This window comes from Varanus komodoensis, unplaced genomic scaffold (genome assembly GCF_004798865.1).
Source record: "Varanus komodoensis strain SLA01 unplaced genomic scaffold, ASM479886v1 scaffold5, whole genome shotgun sequence".
NCBI lineage: Eukaryota > Metazoa > Chordata > Lepidosauria > Squamata > Varanidae > Varanus > Varanus komodoensis.
Genome location: NW_025336087.1, coordinates 52,656,853 through 52,681,926, shown reverse-complemented (window position 1 = coordinate 52,681,926; position 25,074 = coordinate 52,656,853). Strand labels below are relative to the sequence as shown.

Genomic DNA, 25,074 nt, shown 5'->3' with positions numbered 1-25,074 from the left:
CGTTTCACATGCTACCCAGTCACGATGGGGCAGGTTCCAATGGCTGCAGCCCCCATGGTACTTGCAGCAGGAAGAGAAATGTGAACAGAACTTTTGCCCATGGCCCCGTTGCACTTTTAGCCACTAGGAAACAGGAGAATTAGTGGCCATTCCAGTTGCCCAGGGCCTGTGATGGAGATGAAAGGGGAACTTGGCTAGTATTGCTCACCTGTCAGTTTCAGCCCCTCAGAACCACTATCATAACCACCAGGAAGCGCTTTTCAAAAGTGCCTCCTTTTGGAAGACCCTCGCCAGCACATGATGCAATCCTATGCATATTTTATATCTAAACATGCCTAAGATTGTACCTTAAAATGATACATAGAGCTATCTTGAGCACTGGCAGAAGGCCATGGTAGCCTATTTACAGCAGAAACCTTTTATTTGCATTATTTATTGTAGGCTTATTTGAAACTGAAAGGAATGTCCTAAATACATAAATAAAAATTACTACAGTGAAATGTGTTGTGCATGCTTTAATTTCTCAGAGGTTCCATGCATGTTTTTGAAGAACAGTCCCAAGGCAAATCTAAGCTACTAAAGAACTTGTATGTGAAGGTATGACCCAGTTCTTTCAAAGAAATGATGCTTTCATCATTTCATCAAAGGAATCAATGGCTATAGTAATATAATGTGCTTCACTTTATATTGTTCCTATGTCTAATTAGGACAATTGGGAGGAATAACTCTCTTGCAGGTTCCACATTCTCTGGCCTGGCTCCTGCTGTGTGTGCAGCAGTGCTTAGGGCTGCTTTCTTGAGTCAGCACGGCGGGGGGGGGGGTCAATCTTTGAACACTCAGGTGAGTGCAAGGAGTGGCTTACTGCTGCTCAGGAGCAGAAGATCGTATCCCTGACTGGCAGAATCCAGCATCCAGTCACTCGGTTCATCCGGGGCACTGCATTTTGAATTGCTTAACTAAAGTAGCGCTATGGCATTCACTCCCGCCCTGTTCAGAAAAAGATACTATCCCAGAACATTACTTTGGCAACAGGTGCAATCCTTGTGAAAACAAAGCTGTTAAGATGTAAATTAAACTTTGAAGTTCTGGAGGGAAAGAGGTGAGAAAGCGGTTGCAACTCAGAAGCGGAAAGTAAAAGGGTGGCGATACTGCTGAAGAAAGCCATATATTTTTATGGCCAGAGGACAGCGGGACAGAATGGTACGTTCCCTGATAAGGGCTACGAGAACGGCAAAGGCCGGCGGGGCGGGCGCGGGATGCCCGCCCGACGGCACCACGGTCCAGGCGCCCCGGCGCAGAAAGCGCGGCGGCTGCGCGGCTCGGCCGGAGCGGGTCGTTCGCCCCCGGAGCCGCCCCACTCCAGCCCATCCTCGCGAGCGGGGGGGAGGGAGGCGGGGGGGGGCCGGCCAGCCTCCCAGCAGGTGGCTCTGACCGGGCGGCCCGAGGCAGGGCGGCGCCAGCGCGGCCCCTCCTCCTCCTCCTCCTCGGCTGGCCGTCGGCGCGGGGCTATAAAGCGGGTCGGGGGCGGCTCGCTGCCCGAAAGTGCGCCGCAGGTGCCGCCGCCGCCGCCGCCTCCTCCTCCTCCTCCTCCGAGCAGCAAACTTCCCCGCACGTGCGCGCGGGCGGCGCCGGCATCATGCAGTCCTGCGCCCAGTGGTGGGGGCGGCTCGTCAGCCGGGGGGCCGGTCTGCACGGGGCCCCCGGCGGCGCCCTGCGGGGCAAGAAGCCGGCAGGCCGGCCGGCGCGCCGCGAGCAGCAGAGACCGGCCGGCGCGAGGCAGAGCAGCGGGAGCGCCGTCGCCGCAGGGAGCGCCGCCGCCGAGCGCACCTCGAGGCACATCGAGCGCCTCCTGCCCAGGCACGACGACTTCTCCGAGCGGCACATCGGCCCCGGGGACAAAGAGAAGCGCGAGATGCTGCAGACCGTGGGTCTGTCGGTGAGGCAACTCTGCGGGACCCCTCCCCCCCTCCCCCTTTGCCAGCTACCACTGCTCTCGGCTCCCCTTCCCCCTTGAAGACGCCAATCTGACACCCACCCGCCCCTGCATACGCCCGCTTTGTTTCCTCTTTGCCCCCATCTTCCCACCAATATCTTCTTGCCTCCGCGTGTCACGTCATTTGGCCTCATTTCACTTCAGGGTAATGAGCTTTTCTTTTAATTTTCTTGCATTCTTTAAAGTGGGGGAGGAGAGATCGAAATCGAGTTGCACGAAATCCTCTCGGTTTCCAAGGTCTTTAACAAAGATTCCTCAAAGCCGAGATTCCATGAGTTTTCCCCTCCAGTGCCTCCTCTTTGGTCCCTTTGTTTGAATATGTGCCCGTAGTGCAGTTTCTTAGGTGTAGAACTTTAAACCTGCAGCTGATTCATGTGATGCGTTGATATATCCCTTGTTTTTATAGAGCATTGATGAGTTGATCGATAAAACAATTCCTGCTAATATTCGCCTGCAACGGCCTCTGAAGATGGATGACCATATTTGTAAGTGTTCCTTTCACCCTAGATACAGCTGAGAGCCTGATGGGAAGCCACCGCCTCCGCGGCTTTTCTTTGCTGCTGTTCTGTTGACTCAGCATAGCCGTTTAGGGGTTGTATTTTCTCATCAGTAGTCAGTTAAGTAGAGCGAAATTGCCCGAACGGTTAAGCTCGCCCTTTAATTCACACACACGCTGTTAAAGAGTGGTGTAGCGTTTGAATAAACGTGCAACTGCAACCATGTTAATTTTTAATCCAGTCCCGATGTTAATATCTTATAATCTTGTATAAGATGTTATAATATCTTATTCTTCTAAATGTAGCATCACATATTGTGTGTATGCATGACATTGTTTTATGGTTTGTAAAATGGTAGCTGTTAGAGGTAGAAATCTTTTAAATAAGGAACATGAAAACTTTTAAAATTGCATTCTAACAGCTGCCATAGTCTTCCAGTGAGTTTTAAGTTAAACTAAATGCAAAACTACTGTGATGCTAAACAGTTGCTGCTCCATGATGCCACTAAAGCATCTTGGTACAAAGTTTGTTACACTCTTCTGCAGGCTAAAAGTGATTACTTTTTGTGCCATGATGAAGCAACTGCACAGCTTTACAGTTCTTACATTAATGAAATTCACACAAGTTTTGTCAGTGAGAATGTGATTCTTTTCTTGTGACATTCTGCATTTTACATGGTGCACAGAAAATGCTAGCTGATATATTGTGCAAAGAGAACATATTTCAATTCCTTGATTTAATTACTTTACAATGCCAATTAAATGCTTGATGTGATAATGCTGTGTCAGTAGCTATGCAAATACAAAGAATATTTTAATTATCAAATTGCTTCTGTCTGTGCAATTTCAATCTCAAAACTTTTAAAGGGTTGATTATAAGCAAGCAAAGTTTATTGTACCTTAGCAATTTGCCATCAGCTGAATATAATGGTTTGTATTAAACATATTTATATCTTAAATGGGCCTTAGCCTTATCTCTAGCCTTATAAAGAGCTCCATAGGACTCGGCATAAAAGTGCTTATCTAAACAAAATACTTGTTCTTGCCAGTGTCAGACTGTTTAACAAGGCTTGCTTGAACAGTTGCACTCACAGAATCCTGTAGTTTCTGGATTTCCTGGAGACTACTTCACCATTAATTTGTGGCAACACTTCAACAAATATAACAAATTATTTTGAATTGTCTTCCACTTTTGATGGGCTTTCCAGCAAATTGCAATTTGAGTGCATACTTTAGACCCAGCAGCCTTTGAAAGGTTCCTGGCCAGTTCAATCTGGTTAGTCTGTGATGACATCACAGAATAGAAGCAGTAGCAGCTGGGATGAAACAGCCATGAGAAAGGGAGCCTTGAAAAGGGAGATTCTAGTTAGAGATAAACTTTCCATTAAATGCTCTTATCTTGTCATTTTTTTATATCCATCTGTGGTTTTACTGAATTCCCTCCTCTCCTTTTTCTGTACCTTAAGGAACATTATCTGTTTCATTTTGTAACTGCAGAACTGTCTACAAATAAATCAGTCTCTAACTGAAAGAATATTTGTAACTTGTAATCTTCTAAAATAAGTAAATCTGAAGATTATTATTGAGGATGTATGACTAAAATCTGTTTAAGGAGATTTCACTGACACATGCTCAGCTTAAAGCACAGTCCTATGCATGTTTATACAAAAAGTCTGAAGTTCCAGCATTCTTCAGCCAGAGCTTTTTTCTGTTCAGACATACATGGGAGTGCACACTTAATTTATTCATGTAGTATCTGGGGCTTACCTAAGTATACTGGTGATTTGAGCAACTAAAGCAGTGGTTTCCTCCTGCTACTCCATGATTTTTGGATGTAATTTCCTAGCACAATATGTAAAGGAATATGTGTCAGATGAGAAATAGCATATCTATTTTGCTGTCAGTCCCTTTAAAAAGAAGCAAACTCCTTTCCCAGTTACACTTATATTTTAATAAATAGGCACCATTCAGCTAAAAGCAAAGGATCTAAACACAGGCTTCTGAAAAAGAATGTAAACATGAAACTACATAAAAGTGTCATCTGGTGCTTTTCCCTGGCTTGTGTGTGCTGGTTGTGGAGCACCTCATTTTCATAATTGCCCATACCAAGCACGGGTTGTTGTATTGCCCAAGCCAAACAAGGGCAGGCAGTGGGAGTGGCTTGCAAACCACTCTGGGACCCTAGAACAAGCCATGGGCTACAGGGTGATTTGGAAGCTATGCCCATCATCAGTTTCAGCAACATGACAGCCTGCATCCAGCATGAGTAAATTTATCAATGCGGTGGTTTGCAACCACATACACACAGTATGGCTTCTTTTCCTTTCCTGATTGTGCAAACTTGCCCATTGATAAAATATGGTTTCCTTCCTACCCTCCGCTAAGGTTTCCATTTTACTAGTAAGCACCGTTTGGGCAGTTGTGTGGGTATTGACGACTTCTACTGAGTTATCTTTGTGACATTCCTGATGATCAGACCCGCTCAGCTTTTCTTTTATTTTTAATGTTCAAGCTGTTCACAGCATGCAATTAAAAAAAACAAAACCTGAGCTCTACTTCCCCACCCCCAACAAGCATCTCTTCTCCCCACTCACTTCAGCCAGGGTTTCTTACTTGTCTTATCTATTTGCTTAGATCATCCTGCCCAAGCTAGTGCTTCCAGATGTTCTTCATTTCAATTCTTTGCAGTCCTGTAAGGCATGGAATCAGGATTTTGGGAAGTCCAAAGCATTTGGAGGGCATCAGCTTGAGGGATATTGCAGGATAATTCTGTAAAGTCAAAAATGCCAATGAGAGTTGATTAAACTGCATCTTAGTTTTTACAAGATCGCTGTAGTGAAAATCCTGTAGCAAAAGCTAACCAGTTAAATGAGTAATACTAAACTTTTCACAGTTCAGTGTCTTCTGTGGGATAGATAATGAATCTAATGTTGAGGTAACATATTATGGAACACCACACCTTTTGTGCTTGTGTGCTTCCCGGCTGACTCTGGAAGTACACGAGTTCCATCTGGGTCCACTGGTCACTAATATGAATTAGTAACAACCTGTAACAAACTCATCTACTCAGTGAACCTGTTGATGACATTGTGGAAACAGTTTGGAGCATTTCTGTTTTTGCATATAGCTAGCCTCTTTTGGTAATCTAAGGGTTTAGGTCATAAACGGCTGTTACAGAACATTAAACATCTCTAGTAAAACATCTTCTAAGGTTGATGAAATCTTGGTGCTTTGGATCTCAAGTCTGTAACCTGGATTTTTCTTGTAGTTCAAAAGTCTGAGGAGGAATACAAGATTATGCAACCTGGTAACCCATTCTAATTTGGTGCATGTTGATGCATTTACCATGTCAACATGTTTATGAATTAGTAAGTTCCTCTACTGGGTCCTGTTACTGAACACTTTGTACTTGCGGGTACTGTTGGACCTATCTGTTGAAAGATAACATAGAAGTGATTTTTGTAGGGACAATTACATGCTGATATTAAAGAGAATGGATGCAGTCAATGCGCATGTAAAACTCCACCTGTGCATCCAGCACGGCCCTTTAAAGGAAACTAGGATACCACGAGTCAGCAGCCTGGCAAAGAAAACTGGATCACCATCTTGCTTCCCACCCTGGACAGCCGATTGCAGTGCTCTTTAATGTGCACAACTTGTGGGAATTGTACATGCAGCACTTGCTTTCTTTTGTGATTTCTTTCCCTGTCTAAGTAAGTGCATTGGAAACATACTTTTGCAAATGATGAGCTCTCACTGAACCTGTTTGCCTATATGTGTCTCAGACCTGAAGCAGAATGCATATGGTTAATGTTAAATGCATTTGTTGTTTTTGGAAGCAATAGATATGCCACCTTCCTGAGTTTCCACGGGTCACAGTGTGTTTCAGATATCTCCAGCTGCAGCTAGGGCACAGCTGTTGTGGACTCAGTGCCCGTCAGGGTCACTGGAAATGGGAGGAGGTGGAAGCTGCATCTACTCTTCACCAGACCCTGAAGCAGCCTCCACTCACAAGCCCATTGCATGCGTATGCATATGCCCAAGTCCCCCACTGATATTTGTGGCCCCAAATGTTGTGCACTTCCTGACATAAAGGGAGAAATTCCCAGTCCATGTCATGAAGTGATGTGGCATGCTGCCAAAACTTGGGTTCCAGCTTTGTCTTAGCTTTTGGTTAATTGCCATTTTACTCTCTTTTAATTTTTTTTTAATAAAAGGTGAGAAGCTACATCTGTGATATATGGAAACTGAATTCTCAAAAACTGTAGGGCCCAGGTAGAAATGGGCAGTCTTCCAAGGGAAAAGTAACACTTGCTTCAGTAGGTCCATAAATGTTAACATGGAACTTCATGGACAATGCTCTCCTCCCACCCTCAGTTCCGAGATAACAGAACGATCAATGAACTTTATTCTTGGAACATTAAGATCATTGCCTCTGATCATGTTACGCAATACTCTTAGCTAGGAGAAATAAACAAGGTCAGCAGCAGGCATTTGTTCAGCAAAAAGAATTGCCAGCTAAAGTTCCTGAGGATTACTCAACTATTTCCAGTGTAGTGGGTTTGGAGTAATGCATTTCATCTCAGCTGCTGCCCTAGAAAACTGGAAGCAGGAGGCTGAGTAGGATGGCTCGTTTCCAAGTGTTTCTTAATGGGTGTTTGCTGTCCTCTCGTATTTCCAGCTCCCCCTCCATGGAGTACATTGCTTTATAGCTTTCTCCATTGCACAGTGAGGAAGGGACAGCCTCAAATACACCCAGGAGATTATAATCAAAGGCCAATGTCTGCTCTAGAATGCAAAGATAAATATTGTATTTTAAATGTGCTCATTGTGTTTTGTACCTTGGTCTAAGCTATTTGTCAGCTTGGGGAAAGTACTACTATAAAATATTGAGTTGTTTAATAGACATTTAAAGTGAAATATACAATTCAAATATTGCTGCTGTATTGTATGGATGCTTCCTAATGAGATTTTTATTGTGCATATCCTACCTAACTCATAAAATTTCATTCAGGCAACATCATCTTCTACTAGTAACCCTCCCATATTTCCTCACCACTACTTTTTTTCTTATGGAGGAAAAAAGCCCATTAAGGAGGGAAAAAGTGACTGACTAAACAATACCTTTTGAACTTTTGGAAGTACCATAAGCTCCAAATTGGTCATTTGCTGTTGAAAATGAGAGAAGCCAAATACAAGAAGCCAAAAGGAAGAAACTGGAAAAGTTAAGTTCTTAACTGAGGTAGCAGTCACTTATTAGAGGTGTGAAAGATGGCTTGATCATGATCTTAGGGGCACAAGTGATTGGAACTGGGCAAAGAAAGAGTTGTGTTAGAGCAGTATCACCAATCTGACAGTGGTACAGTGTGATATGCAGGAGTCTCATATTAGGCAAGTGCTTAGGAAGAGAATCCCAGAGTACGATGTGTCAAAACACTTAACAATCATGTTTGCAGTATAAACTGAATGACCTCTGCTTAATGTAGTAGGAATACTGCATACTGAATATATTAATGGGTCCATCTCTTCCTTGACATTGTTCCAATACTGGAATGTGTCTTGTGCTGACATGAAAATATTCAAGGCTGTCCCATTCCCTTGAGATACAGACCTGTGGAGTCTGGCATCTGTTGTTGTTTTACATCTTTCCCCGGTTCACTGTTTTCTTTCTTCAGAAGTTTTTATGGAAAACATTCTGTAAGTTTGTGCTCTAGCTGTGTTTTCTATTGATATAAAAAATGTTTTTGCTGTTTGACCAGCATTTGAAAGCTAAATGATATAACTTAATGACAGAAGGCATGCTTGAGTGAACATTAGAATGCAAATCTTTTGTTTCTAAGTCAGATTTGTATGAATAAAAACCCATTTCTAGAAAAAATTGAAATTCAGTTGAGGCAATGAAAACACAGTGTTTGTAAGCCTGATTCCATGTTGAGTCTATTTTTAATGAAAGCATTGTCTAAAAATGAAAAGTCTTGGAGACTGAAATGTCTGATATGGATTCTTTTGACAGAAGGTGTGATTACATTGAACTTAATAGAAGGTTACATTATTTCCTGATTCATTTGGGACAAGGTGGGGGTTCCTTCATGAAGAGATCAAATGTTTCATTTTAAATACTCTGTTTGCACTTTGATCACAAAGATCCTTGGCTGTTCTGCATGGTTTTACATACTGTTTTATTTTTTAGAACTTCCTCTAGGCATAAAGTAATATGCATCTAAGAAAGAGACCTATAATGACCAAGTGCAGCAAAATAAATGGTAGCACGATGAGCTGAATGAATTACCTCATGTAACTCAGTACTTGCCCTTTCCCCTTGCAAGTTCATGCAACTGGTTTCTAGCCACACAGGACTGATTTTACTCCTCCAAAATGCCTGTGTGAATCAGACCTGTGCATTCTGTGATTTCAGGCCCCCAAGCGGGGCCTTCTCCAGAAAATGTTGCAATATGAAGATGGCCTGTTCAGTTTTCCAAGCCAGCCATAGCATGCAACCCGAGAGCCAGCAGGGTGTAGTGCTGAGTGTTGGACTGGGGACCTGGGAGGTCTGGGTTCTGGCCCCCACTTGGCTCACTGGGTGACTTTGGGCCAGGCACTCACGCTCAGTCTGACTTACTTCACAGCAGTGTTGTGAGAATTAAATGGAATGGAGGAAGGCTGGCTATGGAAGCCACCTTACATAGGTGTTCTTTGCGAGACCAAAAAATGTGGTGCAATGCCCATTGTTGTCAGGGAGTGAGCATGCAGAACAGTTCTTTTGTGGTCGTGACTGGCTTCTGTGTTTCCCAAAGCCATCTGGTTGGCCCCTGGAGAAACAGGATGCTGGTTTGATCTGGCTGAGATCTTTTGACATGCTTGTAGCCACTGGGCCTGCTCAGTCCTCATTAGCCTGTATCTGGACTGTGCCCTCTGCTAGGATGTCAGGGGCGGGGGGGACAGTGGGGTTTTCTTAGGCCTGCTGATATCTCCTGCTTGTGTGTGAGTGGCACAAGGGGTATACTGTACTGGACATTAGAAATTAATAGAATTAATAAGATTCATTGTGGATTGTATATAAGCATTTATAGGATATTCTCTTCTAGCAGAAGCAACGGGATCATTTTTTTTCCGGCAGTACTTGCGTTATTACTCTTTTGCAAGCAGTAGTATTATACTCCATTTTCCTAGGAGAAACACAGAGCTTTTCTTACAATGTTTATCATGTGAGACTATATAAGGAAAGTAGTTATGAGAGAGGAGCAGCTTTTGGATATTCACACCCACTCATCGGAGTCAAAATATTTGCAAGCCACAAGTTGCCCACTCCTAGATTTAAAGAAAGACATTTGGCACATGTAAAAATGCCAAAAGGGCAGCTCCTTTACAAGTTCCAAATGTTTAAAAGCCGCTAAATAGACATGCTATTTTACCTTGTCTATCTTCACTTCAGCAAAGAAAATTAACTGTGAAAGTGACCAGTTGGATATTTCCTGTTGACCTCTGGGGTCACAGCCCACCTCTCACCATATGTCCTGTACATATAAATCAGAAACTCTCAGACAAAGTGGGTTGTTGTCCATGAAAGCTTGTGCTAGAATACAGCTGTCAGTGTAACATTCAGCGTGCATCCTACATAGTACAAACCTATTAAAATTAACTGGACTTCAGTTAGTCATTGCAAATTTAAGTACCCTTTCTTTCAATAGGCTACTCTAGGACTTAAGTGGGATTTAATGCTTAGCCTTTCAAGTGCCACAGGATTCTTTGTTGTTTCAATTGGATATATAAATTGTGAGTATTCTTTTTACCATAATTCAGCTTTATCAGTTTCAGTTCTGTGGATTTCAACACAGAACATAGGTAGGGCAAGCAGACAGATAACAGAGCAGAAAAGGAGGTGGGGAGAAGGTTAAATAGTATAGCAGACCTCAGCTAGTATTATGCCTTTAGTATAGCACATATAATTGCATCTTTGAAACCTTTTAATTGCATATTTGAAATCTTTTAATTGCATGTTTCAAATCTTGTTCGGTTCTTGCATATTTTGATTCTTATTTGTTTTCCCCCTTTTATTGTTCACTGTTCAGATATGCTGTTGGCTATAGAGTAATAAAGCTTGCAAATAAATAATTATGGGGCAACAGGCACAAGATTGTTGACATTATTAAGTCCTTTTATAACTTTATTTTCAACTAGGTGAAAATGAAATTCTTGAAACTTTGCACAACATTGCCAGCAAGAACAAGATCTGGAGGTCCTATATCGGCATGGGTTATTACAACTGTTCAGTCCCTCAGACCATTTTGAGGAATTTGCTGGAGAATGCAGGATGGTAATGTATCATGTTCTATCACTAAACATACAGAGCGTATATTTCATGTTATTAATGTGTTTGAATACATAGCCACAGCCACACTGTTGTGGTATTCCACAATGATACAAGATGTCAGTTGAAGAAACTACTGTCAAAATATTGATCAAAATTGAGTTTTTTCAATGTGACAGAAATGTTTCTTCTACATAACTATGGTTGTAGGACTGCATTGTTTGGTGGATGTCAACTTACTACTGGTGGCAAGAGGAAACAGAATTGTCTGCAAACATGACTTGGCTTGTTCAAAGTTTTGTTAACTTTGTGTTTGTGTGACATCTGTCCTACTGCTTGCAATGCATACATGTGAATGTATACACTTCAACTTAGTGTGAAATTGGGAATGCCTCTTACTATACGCAGGTGGAAAATTGATAGCACAACTGTCTGGAAGGTAAGAAAGCCTGGTGCTACCTCTGGCAGCAGCAGCCTCCCTGTGAAGCAGGCCATTGCCAGTAACAAAAATACAGGTCACATTCCCACCTGGTGCAAGGCTTAAGGAACATACATGAAGCTCCTTTAATGGCTCACAAGGGTGATCTGCACAGGCCAGCAGGGCCTCCCTACCCCCGTCCTCTCCTGACAGAGCTCCTCTATGCTTGCAGTTCTCCCGCCAAAAGAAGGAACACTGGTAGCTACTGTATGTTTGGAGGAAGGGAATTATTATTGTGAAATGCCAACAGGAATGGACAGATGTTAGGCTTGTGAGTTCCACAAATGATCCATCTGGGCTATCAGAAATATTTGTGGAAGTTATATATGTTTTTAAAATTTAAAAATTACCTGCATATGCATATGCATTACAGCAGAAGTTTTAAGCTGTACAGGTGCAGGAATGGTGGGCACTGTGCAGAGTGGTGCCTGCTGGCAGAGTCCAAACAGGTACACCCCCTCCCCTGGCAAAGCCCCACAGAGATAGAGGTAAGTTTCTGTTTCCCTTGGGTTAAAAACTGACAGCTGTCAAAAGGTGAGCTCTCCAATGTAACCAAAGGTGTGAGGATTGTAGTGTGTGAAAATGGTGGCATGTACTTTACCCCCTTTATGACAAGATCCTGCCAGGGGTGGGGGATGGATTCATGTGTCCCAAGGGTGCCCTTACATTTGCACTTGTTTCTGAGATACTACTACTTTGGGGATACATAGAAATAGAAGTCATCCTGAAGGTAAAGCTCCATTTTTCAAGTGGTATTTAGAAGGGTTAAATAGCAAAAATTGGCAAGAACATCTATCTGTATACTTTTCTGCCATTTAAAAAAAAAACTTTTCCTTGAAAAGTATGGAGCTTGAAATAGGGATTATGAAAGTCAGCTTGATGCCGGGCTTTCGTGGTGAAAGCTGAAAGCCATGGTGTGCCCAAAACAGTTTATACTCATGATGGGGAAAGGGAAGGCAACTTGGTCCTCATGTGGCATTCTCCTGGGATCCCCTAAAAATACCAAAGGAGTGAGCCTGACTGTCTTTCTGATGCAGCATGGGTTTTCAAGTGGCAACCCAAGTCTCCCATGGCTTATTGCCATGGTGCATTTGCCTGACTTGTGAACACGGCCATACTCTAGTGCTAAGTCTTGGACAGGATGGGTGAGAGAAGCAAGATGGAGAACTCCCATGGTCTGGAGGGAGTCAGTCCCTGAACAGTTGAAAATCAGAAACTGGTGGCAATCTCCTGAGAATCACCCAGAGATTGACGGGTACATCCCTGTCCGTTCTGCACCACCTTCTGATGTTTCCCAGATGCAACATTCGATTTGGTGCATGAGCTTTGTAAAGAAATTGATAAAAGTTACTATTCTAAAACAAATTTACTTGCCTGTCTACACTAATGCTGAAACATAGGGTCATCCAAGGAAAGTTTTGTGAAATTCCCCAGTCTTGTTTTCGGGAAGCACTTCTTACGAGGCCATGCATGCAGCCTATCTAGACAGTATACGAGAATGAGGGTGGTGGGGGTGCAAAGATAAAGGGGTGGGGAGCTCCCAGTAAATTAAGAAAACAAGCTCCAAGCCTGAGTCATTTACTTCTATGAGTTTTAGATGATTAGTTCATTTATTACATTTATAGTTTTGCATACAACTAAAGGTGATGGTGGTGAGGCATACAACATACTTTGATCATAAATGATGTCCTAACAGGAAAAATACCATACTATTTTGCACTTTTTACTCAGATTTGTTCAGAAGTGGTCTTTTTGCTGCTTCTGCCCAAAATATGTTACTTTTTATGAATCTAAATATTAAAAATGCATCTAGAAGATTTGGCCAAATTAATTGGGATACTTTTAGTTAGGAGAATTCTAAGGGATTAATAAATTGAATGCTGCAGCTCTGATGAACAGAGTTTATGCTGTTAAGGCTGTAAACTGACATATAGCCCAAATATAGCCTATGTCTGGGCCTGTAGATTACCAAAACTAAGTTCTATTATTAAGCTTTAGGTACGGTGTATGTAACAGCATTGAGCAAGTAGTGGCACATGTCTACTCAGATATAAGTGTCATTGAGTTCAGTGGAAAAAAACCTGCCACATAAGTGTGGATAAGATTACAGTCTACGCTTGTTACGAATATGCACTTTCACAATATCAGGCAGACTTCTTAATTGACAAGGCAATTTTTCTAAGTTCTGCAGTCATCTTACTATGCCTCACAGCTTCACAAACTATATATTGCAATCCAGAAGTCATTCAATAAACTGCTAGTTTCTACAGTTAATGTAAAAGAATAAAATATATCTTCTGAAAGCTTCTGAAATATTTCACAGCTTAAGTGTTTGAAAGAAGTGTAGAAAAGAACGTTTCCTCTAAATCTGTATATTCCAGTATTTGGTAGATATAAGAAATATATATAAGTGTTTCAGATTTGGCTGCAGAAAGATCAAGGGGTTTGTTTTACATGTTAATGTTTTGAAAAGTTATAAAAGCCTTACAGGAAAGAGCCTGTGAAGCAAGCAGTGTTCAAGCAAACCCTTAAATTATTCTAGCAAGAATGCAACACAGTTGGGGATCTTGGAAAAATAGATATCCTCTTTCTGGGCCTTTTGCACAGTCAGACACTCAAGATTGAGGAATGTATTTGTAAGTAATAATTAGCTGCGCTTAAGGGCAAATCTACATTAGCTATTTAATACAGTTAGATCTCAATTGCTCTCGACCTGCCCAGTCTACAGTTGTGGAATGCGGACATCCATTATTTGACAAGCAGTGTTCACATTTCTACCCAGGAGGAATTGGCAAAGTGTAGTGCTCTTTCAGATTCGGAGTGAAGACGAACAAAGTTCATGGGTTCAAATCCCGCTTTTTGGAAAACCATCTGCCACTGTGGCCATCAGAATCAAGGGAGTGTAAGGAAAATTTTGCTGGCCCCACTCAGCCGCTGCACTTTCTTGACCTGCACACAGAGAAAGTTAGCAGGACATGAGCAACTGGTAGTTGTTGCTCTTGCGATAGGAAAATTAGGGTAGAGGCTCCTTCATGGTAAGGAGCTTGCTGCCCAGGCCAGAAATGCCATCACTTGGTCATGTGTTCCTATTTTCTGCCCTTGTGCTTGGTGCATGGGATAAAATGCTGTAACCATTTTCCGTGAGTTTCTCAGGTTGGGTTCTTCGCTTGCTTGTGCTTTTTAAGAATTTGATTTGAGTAAAAGTATGATGTATATGGTTATTGTGAAAGATGAAGATGTACAATACTTGCCATAACAAACTTAGGAAAGGAAAAGACAATTTCCCTCAGAGTCATTTTGAATTAGGGTGGCCAACCATCCATCCTGAAAGAAAAGAGGACACCGATTTGCACATCTTTGCCATATGCTGATTTATATGCATATATGCACATTTAGAAATAATAACTGGTTGTTTAAATCAGGGGTATGGCACTTCTCTTAGCCTGAGGGAAAATTTAAGAAAGGCTCTTGGCCAGAGGGGGCAAAGCGAGTGGGACCAGAGACAAAACAGGCAAGGCTACAATGCCAAAAACATCAGCATATTTTAGGTTAAAACTCTTCTTGTAGGTAACTAAGGCTTCAGAGATGCAGGTCAAGCTTTTTAGAACAGAAGAAAACTGCACAAAGGCTACAAAAACACCAAATGTCTGGTGGGTGAGGGAAAGCAGATGAAACCAAGTGCAGGAATTGTGGCCTTCTGGGGAACCCCGGACTGAGACCTCCAGGTGGCCAGATCAGGCCCCAGGCCTGCGGTTCTTCACCCCTGATATAAACAGGGCTGCTTCAAGGCCCCTCTTTTACTACTTACTTACTTAAGACTTTTCTATACCATCATTTATTCTAGAGAATTTCATGGTGATTTACAACAATTAAATTAGCCAAACAGTTAAAAACAACAAAACACTTAAAATCTCCAAACTGCCAGTATTTGATATTAAAATAGTTAAAAATTCAATCTAACAACTAAAAACTGTGTAAATAAAGAGGCTTTGGCCTTGTGCCAGAATGAATAAAGCAACAAGGGTTTCCTTTTGAGGGCTTGTTATTTTTTCGTTGGATGGGCAGGAGAGGCCTTGAAATAGAGGACTGCCCTTTGTAAAGTAGGCTATACAGCCAGCCTAACCTGAATGTGTGAAAGCAGAGGCTGTGTCAGAGTTTGCAATGGTGGTTCAAAGCGGGAGACCCACACTGCTCCAGAACAGCCCTTTTTGTTTTGCCACATGTATGGCTGCGAACCCTTTTGTTTGCCTCTGAAATTTCCATGAAACCAAGAAGGAATATGTATGTCATGCAGCACACTTAAATTTTAGCCACTGCCCTGTGAAATTCTCATAAAATCAGGCTGTGCAAAGCTGGCTTATGGAAACAGAGTGGTTACAATGGAGCTTGCAGAAGGTTTGGGGCCACAGATTCTATTGCATTCTAGGTACATTTGCATGATTCTTTTCATAATGGCTGTCACAGAACAGCAGGAGGGTATAAAGTCACCTCCCATTTCCTTTTATGCCTTGCTTTCCTTTTATGCCTTAATTTTTTAAGGGACCTAGAAAATGGTAATGTATAGCCTTTTGGGTAGTATTGCACTGAGATCTAGGTGTCAAAATAAACAAGAATACCTTGTCAAATACACAGATTCTGGTTTTAAGCAACTGATTTTTCTGAAGGAGCAGAATTTGCCTTTGTGCTACCTTCCAAATTTTTCCTGCTGCACTGCAAAAACGGTTTGTAAAATGGTAGAGTTTTGTTCATTATTCCAGAGTTTTTGTTCCTTCCTTGTTTTTATTTGCCCCATGTACCAAGAATAGAATGGGATTTAAAAAAATGAATTGGCTGAATTGCATACTGTCAGCTATTAGTCAAAATACTGTTTGCCTCTGAGGCAGCCCAGATTTTTAAATTTTTTTTCTGCCTATGCTTCCTGACTGTCTTCACGCTATCTGTCTACTGTGGGGTTGCCCTAGAAACCAAGCTAATTAATTCAAGTAACGTGACATGAACACAAATGAATGGACAAGAACAGCAAGTATGTTTGGCTTCTTGAGTGAGTTGACAATAAGTCTAGACTTAACCCTAGAAATCTGCTTTGCTTTGGTAATCACTGCCGGCATTGATATTCACCTATTCATTTTATTTATGCAGCAGCAACATTATTCCAAAATATTTGTCATCTCTGTAGCTTGCAGCTGTGCCAGTGTTAGGACCGTAGTTCTTTCTGCATTATCTGAACAGGTAAAAGCTTTATGCCTGAACTACATTTCTTTTAACAGGGTTACTCAGTATACTCCATACCAGCCAGAAGTGTCGCAAGGCAGGCTGGAGAGTTTGTTAAATTATCAGACCATGGTGTGCGACATCACAGGAATGGATGTGGCCAACGCCTCTTTACTGGATGAAGGAACTGCTGCAGCAGAAGCCATGCAGTTGTGTCACAGGTAACAGACACAAATGCAGGTCCTTTTGGTCCTCCATTTCTTTATAAAGTGCCTCAAGTTTTAGGGGCTAAACAGTAAATATATTCAGAGGAATGGGCACTATTCCACCGCATGCATTCTAAAATAAAACGGAGTTCATCTAGAAGGGGGAAAGGATGCAAACAAGGAAAGGAAGGTATATTGGAGACGGATAAACGATAGCCAAGTGAATGTAGCATGGGGCATGGTGGATCAGGTCAAGGGTTCATCCTGTTTCTTCAGTGACCACCAGCATGACTGGGAAGTATACAAGCAGGACATGAGGGCAGTGCCTTGCTGTCCTGTTCCCAGCAAATGGTATTAAGAGGCATGGAAAGTCCTGCTCCGCTTGGTGAACATGACAAATAGTCACTGAGAGCTCTTCTACATGAATGTGCTGAGTTGTCCTTTGAGAACTTTGGTTCTTGCCTCTTTTCTGATACGAAGTCTGATAGATTGTGTACTTGAACTTTGCTTGTTTCCACACTGGATGGGTATTTTCCACTAACCTTCCTGGGAATGGGAATCTTACTCAGAGAATGGGGGATGTCCAAGCTTTTCAAAAGCAAGAATCATTTTTACTTGCATAGGACAATGTAGGCAATAGAAACTCAGCACAATGTGGTTAAAATGATATGAAATGTATTTGAAATAGCATTTCATGTTGTTTTTCTCCCTCTAACAGGCATAATAAACGGAGAAAGTTTTATGTAGACGTCAGATGCCATCCTCAGACGGTTGCGGTGGTGCAGACTAGAGCAAAGTAATGTTTATTTCAGATTTTCTTTAAAGAGCAATATAGGCAAAAATTCCCAAAACTGTTCTTGGCAAGAGGTCACCTATTAATTAGTTTGCATGAATATTAATTATGGCTCTTATTCACTTGTTAATTTTTCATCAAAATATGATGGACGGACGGACTGACATGTGTGACTAGATAGCATTGCATTCAGGCAAAACCCTGCTCTTAGAGAGATACAGCTATGATTAGAATATTTTTAACAAAACAAAAATAAATCAGTACTGTTTAATATCTTTCAAACATCTCAGCTTTCATGTTCATAATTTATTAAGACAGTAAGGGTTTTTCTTTAACATTGCAGCTACTGATGAGAGCTGAAGGTGAATGTTTAGCTCTAGGTATTCTTTGATAATAATGAAATTTTGCGAGAGATGTGGACAATAGCATTGATCTTGTCCCTTGTTTCAGACTGTCTTTATAGATATTTATATGTCTATACTTTTGGGAAAGATGTTTTTACAGGATAGGAATAGTTTACTTAATCACCGAATGTAATACTTACTTTCCAGTTACACTGGCATCTCTGTTGAGTTGAAGCTGCCTCATGAGATGGACTTCAGTGGTAAAAATGTCAGTGGAGTATTGTTCCAATACCCAGATACGGAAGGAAGCATAGAAGACTTCACTGGATTGGTTGAGCGAGCCCATCAGAATGGGGTAAAACAAGACAAGAATGCTGTTTCCCACACAGAACCCCTGACCCATTTGTACCAGAGCTCTGTGTATATTTTTTCAACAGGAGCAAACTGGTTGACTCTGTTCAAATAAATAGAAGATCTAAATGTAAGGCAGCTTCCTAATGCTGTCTGTGTGCCTGAGAGCAACATCATGGAATGCTTTATAATAAATGACCTATAGAGAACAAATCATTTACTTGCCCTTGCATTCACCAAACTCAACATTAGAGCACTGATGTTTTCTCTCGTCTTTTTCTCTGAGAATCACCAGTGTGACTTTTGTAAAACTGTAGGTAATTGTAACCCATCGTGTTGAGGCTCATTCACCTGTGGAGATTGGGGCTTGCAAAAAGGAAAAACTGACAAGGGTCTCTTCCCTCATTTCAGACCCTTGTCTGCTGTGCTACAGACCTGCTGGCTCTGTGCATCTTGAGACCTCCAGGAGAGTTCGGTGTCGACATTGCTCTGGGGAGCTCCCAGAGGTTCGGTGTGCCTCTTTGTTACGGGGGGCCACATGCCGCCTTTTTTGCTGTCAGGGAGAATCTGGTGCGAATGATGCCCGGAAGGATGGTGGGAGTCACACGGTAAGCTCACCGTCAGTTGAAAACTGGAATTGGAACCCTGCTCATCTTCATATTCTAGGGAATGGGTGATCTAGTAGAATTGCCTATTGAGCTTACTTCACCCCCAGTTAGTGCAGAGCCCAGGAAAGCTCCCAAACGGGAGTTCAGAGGGATTCTGACTTAATTTAAAACCTGTTACTGCTCGCCTGTGGCAGCTGTCCCACAATCCATTTCTAAACTCCTATTGGCAGTGGCAACATTGTGTCCCCATCACATTACTCTTTTGAATGCAGAGGTGACCAAAAAAAAAATTGGTTGCTGCACTTCATTTCAGATGGTACTGAAAGAAATGCAAATGTGCTTGGGATTTTTTTCTCCCGGTTTTTATTTTGCTCCAGCTTATTATTCTCACTTAACCTTTTAGCCCCAAATTAGTACTGGTTACTTTTTGTTGACAAAAGCTGAAAGTCTCTTTTGGCTTAGATTAATAAGAGGAAATCCTTTCTTTCATGGCTGAAGGGATGCTAATGGAAAAGAAGTCTATCGCCTCGCCTTACAAACGAGAGAACAGCATATCAGGAGGGATAAAGCTACAAGCAACATCTGCACTGCCCAGGTAAACTTTTTATTCATCGTTAACTGGGAGGATAATTTTGAAAAGGGGATAAAGTTTACTATGGTAGCTGACAGTCATAAAAAGTGATAAGTGATAAGCCTATGGCTAATTGCACAGCATATAAAGCAAATAAATAGCTATGGAAAGCTTTGGTAAGAAATGCCTTTTTCCTGCTATCTAAACAAGAGCCATTTCAGTAGGTAAATCCTTTCTGTGAGTTCAGTTTGGGGTATGTATGTATTTATTTCCTGCCCAAAAGCTGGAACATTCTGAGGAGTTTACAGCAATTCCTAAAACAGGACTATAATACAATAAGACACTGTATATTTTTTTCCAAAATACAAAATTTAAAAGCCGTTTAAAAACAAAATATTTAAATTGGACGTGTTTGCATCATCTGCACCACACTGGGTTGAACAGCCCAGGTTCAGGGCTGCTCCTGGGTCATGTGTCCATGCCAGAGGTTGGACTGAACCCATGTTGCAGGAAGGAGCCCACAGAGCTCTTGTCCGGAATGCCCACGTGATCAGGCCTCACTGTGGAGCTGATGAGGAGGAGAGTGCCGGCGCAACGCCTCCGGGTTCTAGCAACTCCATGGTGCTTATTGCTGGAGCGGCAAGGTCACTGTGTTGTCAGGCTCCCCTTGACTCACCCTTGTAGCTGGCCCTCTTGGATGGGTTTTGGTTGCTGCCTGAGCGCATGAAGGTGTGTGGGGCACTGGACCACTGGCTAGGAGGTGCCAGAGGCAGAGCAGAAAAGGGGAGCTCCAGTGTGTGCTGCTCTGAGATTGGCTTCCTCACATAATGATTCAGAACAGTTGTGTACAGAGGGTACCATATTGGTACCACCAGTGGAGTTTACGCCACGAACATGGTATGGCGTGTCTGGTCCCATAAGCAAACAGCCAGAGGACGTGCACTGCCGGCATCCCTGTGGGCAGCGCCATGGATTCCATTCCGTGCTCCATTCATAAACTCCCCTGAGACTGTTACACAACTATTTTGAATGTGGAGTTAATAAAATATTTGGACATTTCTGTTGGTAACAGTGATAGTCTTTTAAATTTGAACTCATGAGCTCTGCCTGGTTACTGTTTAATTACAGCCTTTAGCTGCGTGAGTTATTTAGAACTCTCCTAAAAATATAATTCTCAAAGTCTGCCTCCCATCTTGCTAAATAAGTTTCTGCTAACATGCTAGCAAGTGTGTTTAATTCTGTTCCCAATTTTTTGCCTTGTAGGCTCTTCTAGCTAACATGGCTGCCATGTTTGCGGTCTATCATGGTGCCAATGGATTAAAGCACATTGCCAGGAGGGTACATAATGCCACTCTCATCTTAGCTGAAGGTGAGTGACTAGTTAATTGCTGAAAAAGAAAGACTGGGTTCACACAACATGATAACCTACACTCAAGGCTGAAAACTGAGTATAGGTTGTTGCTGGTTATTGTGTTGTCTGAACCCAGCCACAAAAACAAAACATGGTTTGTTAACCATGAACAACTTATGATTCAAACACCAACCACCACCATAGGTTCTCCTTATGGGTTGTTCATGGTTAACAAACCATAATTTGTTAGCATGTCTAAGTTCAGAAAGCACAACAATCCCCAACTGAGCAACAAGAAATGGTTCAGTAACAATCCACACTGAGCCCATGCTCAGACTTGGGTGTTGGTTATCATGCTGTGTGAACCCACTCAGCAATTCTTCTTTTAAAAAACTGAATCTTCTCTGCCAAATCTGAAGCTCATGCTTGGATGGCAATACATTTGGGAACTTTGCACCAGAGGAGCTATTGTACCTCTTGGAGAATGTAGGAAAATTGGCAACCATGCTTCTTTCCCTGGAAGTGATTTGTAAGACTGATTTGGCCACTGGTTTTCTTCTCATCATGTTACTGTGGCTATCCCTAGACAAATTTATGACTGTTGTAACAGCAGTTATCCCAGGGCAGTTGCTGAGAAAGCTATAGAAAGCAAAAGAGAGCCACGTGGAGAACCTTGTGGAAATGTGAGCAGCCAGTGGAACAGAGTTCACGTGTCGTTTCTGCTAGGTCTGAAGAGAGCTGGTCATAAACTCCAACATGACCTATTTTTTGATACCTTGAAAATCCAGTGTGGGTGTGATGTCCAAGAAGTCTTGCAGAGGGCTGCTCAAAGGCAGATAAACCTGCGAATTTACAGTGATGGCACAGTAAGTGATGGCTAAGTATCCTGCAGAGCATGCTGACTGCTTTTGTCCAGGCTTCATTGTCAGGCACCATTATTAAGATGATGATGAAGATTGGGGATATACAAGGAAAAGTGAAATGTCTAACCTATTCGAGAAGCTCAGATATTACTTTATGTAGCACACTCCTAAAAGTCTCTTGAGTGTTTGTCTTGATGACGAGCAAACCAGCAATTTTCTCAGCAACTTTCCACATACTCTGAGTCACCGGTGTCTCTCACCCTAGTCTCTTTCTAGTACTTCCAGAATTTCCTCTAAAACAGCTACAGAGAAATCTTTAAGGTAGCTGATTGCTTTATTAATTTCCTTATACGCTGTTCTTCCTCAAAGTAGTTCAAACGCTTTACTGTGTATTAGATTCCAGATCTCCCATCCAGACAGCTTAGAGCACCAAACTGCTTAGCTCTAGCAGTGAAACTGCTTTGTGTGTTTTCAGATGCCTACCTGGGGCCAGGTGCTTCTTGTTATAAGCTAGTTATAGGGAAAGTCTCCTGCATGGAACATGTTTCACACACGATCCATAAGTAAAATTCTCAAAACTGTAGGATATAGGAGGCAAATCAGGGCCATTCTACCAATCTTACTAAAAACAATTTTTTCCTTTTCCCCTCCTCATCCCTTTTTCCTTGTGTGTCATGTCTTCTTAGATTGTAAGCCTACAAGTAGGGACTCTCTCTTCATGATTGACTGTAGGCTTCTCTGAGCTTTTTGGGAAAAGCTGAGAAGTGGCATAAATTATCATAATCAACAACAGTACTACTATTCCCAGTAGTGGGAATACATTAAATAAACGTAAAGAAAAATACACAGTTTTTTTGCATGGCTGAACATGGTGTTTCTGTGCTTCCTCTCTCTCTCTCTCTCGACTGTCAATAGCTTGGAGTATCTCTTGATGAAACTGTAACTGAGAAAGACCTAGATGACCTCTTATGGATCTTTGGTTGTGAATCTTCAGCAGTAAGTAATCATAACTCACAGTGCTTCATGTCTGTAAGGTGAACATTTCTCTGCCACTGTTATTTAGCTAGGATGCATGCAGAGTACGGTACAACATATCACAGGTGTCTGCCTGTAATTTCCCAGGGGTTCAGCAGAGCCCTTTTCTTCACCAGTAAGCATGTGCAGCCACAGGGCCCATGCCACAGTACTCCCAGCCAACTCTCCCTTTCTCCTTGATACAGATTGCCTTGTATTGTTGTATTATATTGTATTTGCACTTATCCTTTCTATGATAATTCAGTTGTTTTACTGGGCTGTGGTTTTCTATTGTTCATTATTTTCAACTGTTTCAGATAATTGTATGGTTTGGTTGTTCTTTATAAGTTACCTTCAGTTTTTTCCTACACAGACATTCAAGGAGTATATTTTTATAATTCTCATCTTCAAACTCAAGGTGGCTTACGAAATGAAAATATAAATTAGCAAAACTTGAAAATAAATAATTGTAAAAGCCAGCATTGTAAGATCTTCTCAAAAAAAATTGAAAACAGCAGAACTAGAAGTAAATCCATATTGAAGGCTTTGCTAAAAATTCTTAACAATATCAAAGAGGCTTCAGGGCCTGCTTAAAAGCAGGCAAACAGGGAACCCTAATTGACCCAGCCCTATCTTGGGAAGCTGTAGTTACCACTGTGGAAAAGTCCCTCTTTCTTGTCCCATCTTGCCTCACTGCAATTTGTAAAAGGACAATAGGGAGGGAGGGCCTCCGACTGCATTCAAAGCTCAAGCAGAATCATATGGGAAGACACTGAGAGCAGCACTGCCGTTTGGGGCATGAAGTGGAAGACTGGCACCTTGAATGAAGCCCACAAACAAACTGGAAGCCAGGGAGTTGGCACCAAAGTGGTCTAATTGATCTGTCCCACTTGCTTCACGCAAGTCTCACTGCTAGCTGAGCCAACTGGCATTTCTGGGCTGTGCTCAGGGTCAGCCTCCCCTGGAGCACATTGAAGCAATTCAGCCTACAGGTGGGAGAGGCATGAAGGACAGAGTCTCAGCCTAGTTTCTCCTGGAAATGATGTAGCTGGTGGTCCAAGCAGAGTTGGTTCAAGGCCACACCTGTGGTTATGCAGAATAAGTAGGACTAGATTCAGGAGCACCCCCAACTGCAAAGCCGTCGCCTAAGATAGAATAGATCCAGAGCACAGAATGACTTGGACCAAGTGAAGGAGGGTTGAAGATGACGGCTTTTTTTGGTTAGTTCAGGCTGGGACAAACCAGATTATTGGTATTCCTTGCCCTTTTGTAGCACAGAGTTTTAAGCAAAACTTTTTTCAGACTTGCTTTGTTGTAGTTCTCCACCTAGACCCACCCCACCTTTTAGGATAACCCCCTTGCAAGGCAGCCTCCAAAATTCGAATACAACAAAAACCTCATATAATCAGTAAAAGCAAATATCACCACAGCATAATGAAAAAAACTTTTAAAAATCTGCTCCATCAGACCAAGTTTCATAATGGTATCAGTTCCTTGCATAGTATTGCCATTAGGGCAGAAAAACCTAGCTGAGAACAGATCACAGGTAAGAACAGAAGGTATTAACTAAGGGGCAGTTGGCTGATGGAAGCAAAGGACAGGCCTCCATCAGACTCCAGCTGCACTGAACTCACCCCTCGTTCCAGCCACTTGCTAGATACTTTAAGACCCATTCCCGGAGAGCAACTGTAATATACTATGTAATTTTAATCCATTAATTCAAAGCTCTTAAATGGGCAGCTGACTTGATGATCAATACTCCAGTTTCCCTCCTCACTAAAAAGATTAGAGTATTACTTGAGGAGGATTAGGGATTGCCTTCAGGCATGTATTTTGTAATGGCTCCAGATCCTTAATTGAACTTGAACAGCAAAGTTCTGATTTCGCAAGATATGGAAGGAAAGCTTAGCATTCAGCAACATGAATGCTGCTTTAGTAAAGTAACTTGTTCTGCTTCCCCAACACATTAAAACTACCTGCATTGACTTTTTCACCTTTTTGCATAATAAATGTGCCTTATATGCCTTAAAAGACCAGAAGTTTATGTACCACTGCTATTTCTAATTTACACACCATGTATTTTCTTCAGACCAAGATAACTCTCTTGAAATATATATTTGCAGATAAAATGCTCATTTTCTTTCTTTTGTGAGTGATTTATCCCAGTTTACTTCTCCTGTGTCCAGTGGTTTATTGAAAGATAAATACCACCAAAATAGAAGTGCTCCACAGGGGCAAAATTCTTCCATTACTAGTTGGAATTAACTCTTTCTGAGACAGAAAAGAATCATGCCTAAGAGTTGGCCTGGCTTGTGTTTGACAGGAACTGGTTGCAGAGGGCATGGGTGAAGAAACAAGAGGCATTTTTGCTACTGCATTTAAGAGAACTTCAAAATTTCTAACACATCAAGTATTCAACAGGTTTGTGAAACTCAGTGTATCTTTCTGTCTTTTTGATATTTATTTCTTTGATGTTGCTGACAAGGC

At 42.0% G+C, this 25,074-nt stretch overlaps 1 protein-coding gene across 1 annotated transcript in view; it reads left to right on the top strand.

Annotated features, from left to right (window-relative positions):
* Positions 1 to 1,581: 1,581 nt before the first annotated feature.
* GLDC (glycine decarboxylase) overlaps positions 1,582 to 25,074 on the top strand; it is a 36,859-nt gene continuing 13,366 nt past the window's right edge. The window contains exons 1-12 of the mRNA XM_044446872.1: positions 1,582 to 1,936; positions 2,400 to 2,478; positions 10,668 to 10,803; positions 16,543 to 16,707; positions 17,411 to 17,488; positions 18,037 to 18,184; positions 18,592 to 18,788; positions 19,287 to 19,383; positions 20,623 to 20,728; positions 21,437 to 21,576; positions 22,489 to 22,569; positions 24,911 to 25,008. Of these exons, the coding sequence (XP_044302807.1) occupies positions 1,637 to 1,936; positions 2,400 to 2,478; positions 10,668 to 10,803; positions 16,543 to 16,707; positions 17,411 to 17,488; positions 18,037 to 18,184; positions 18,592 to 18,788; positions 19,287 to 19,383; positions 20,623 to 20,728; positions 21,437 to 21,576; positions 22,489 to 22,569; positions 24,911 to 25,008 (1,625 nt within the window). The 5' untranslated portion in view covers positions 1,582 to 1,636. The remainder of the gene's footprint in view (positions 1,937 to 2,399; positions 2,479 to 10,667; positions 10,804 to 16,542; positions 16,708 to 17,410; positions 17,489 to 18,036; positions 18,185 to 18,591; positions 18,789 to 19,286; positions 19,384 to 20,622; positions 20,729 to 21,436; positions 21,577 to 22,488; positions 22,570 to 24,910; positions 25,009 to 25,074) is intronic.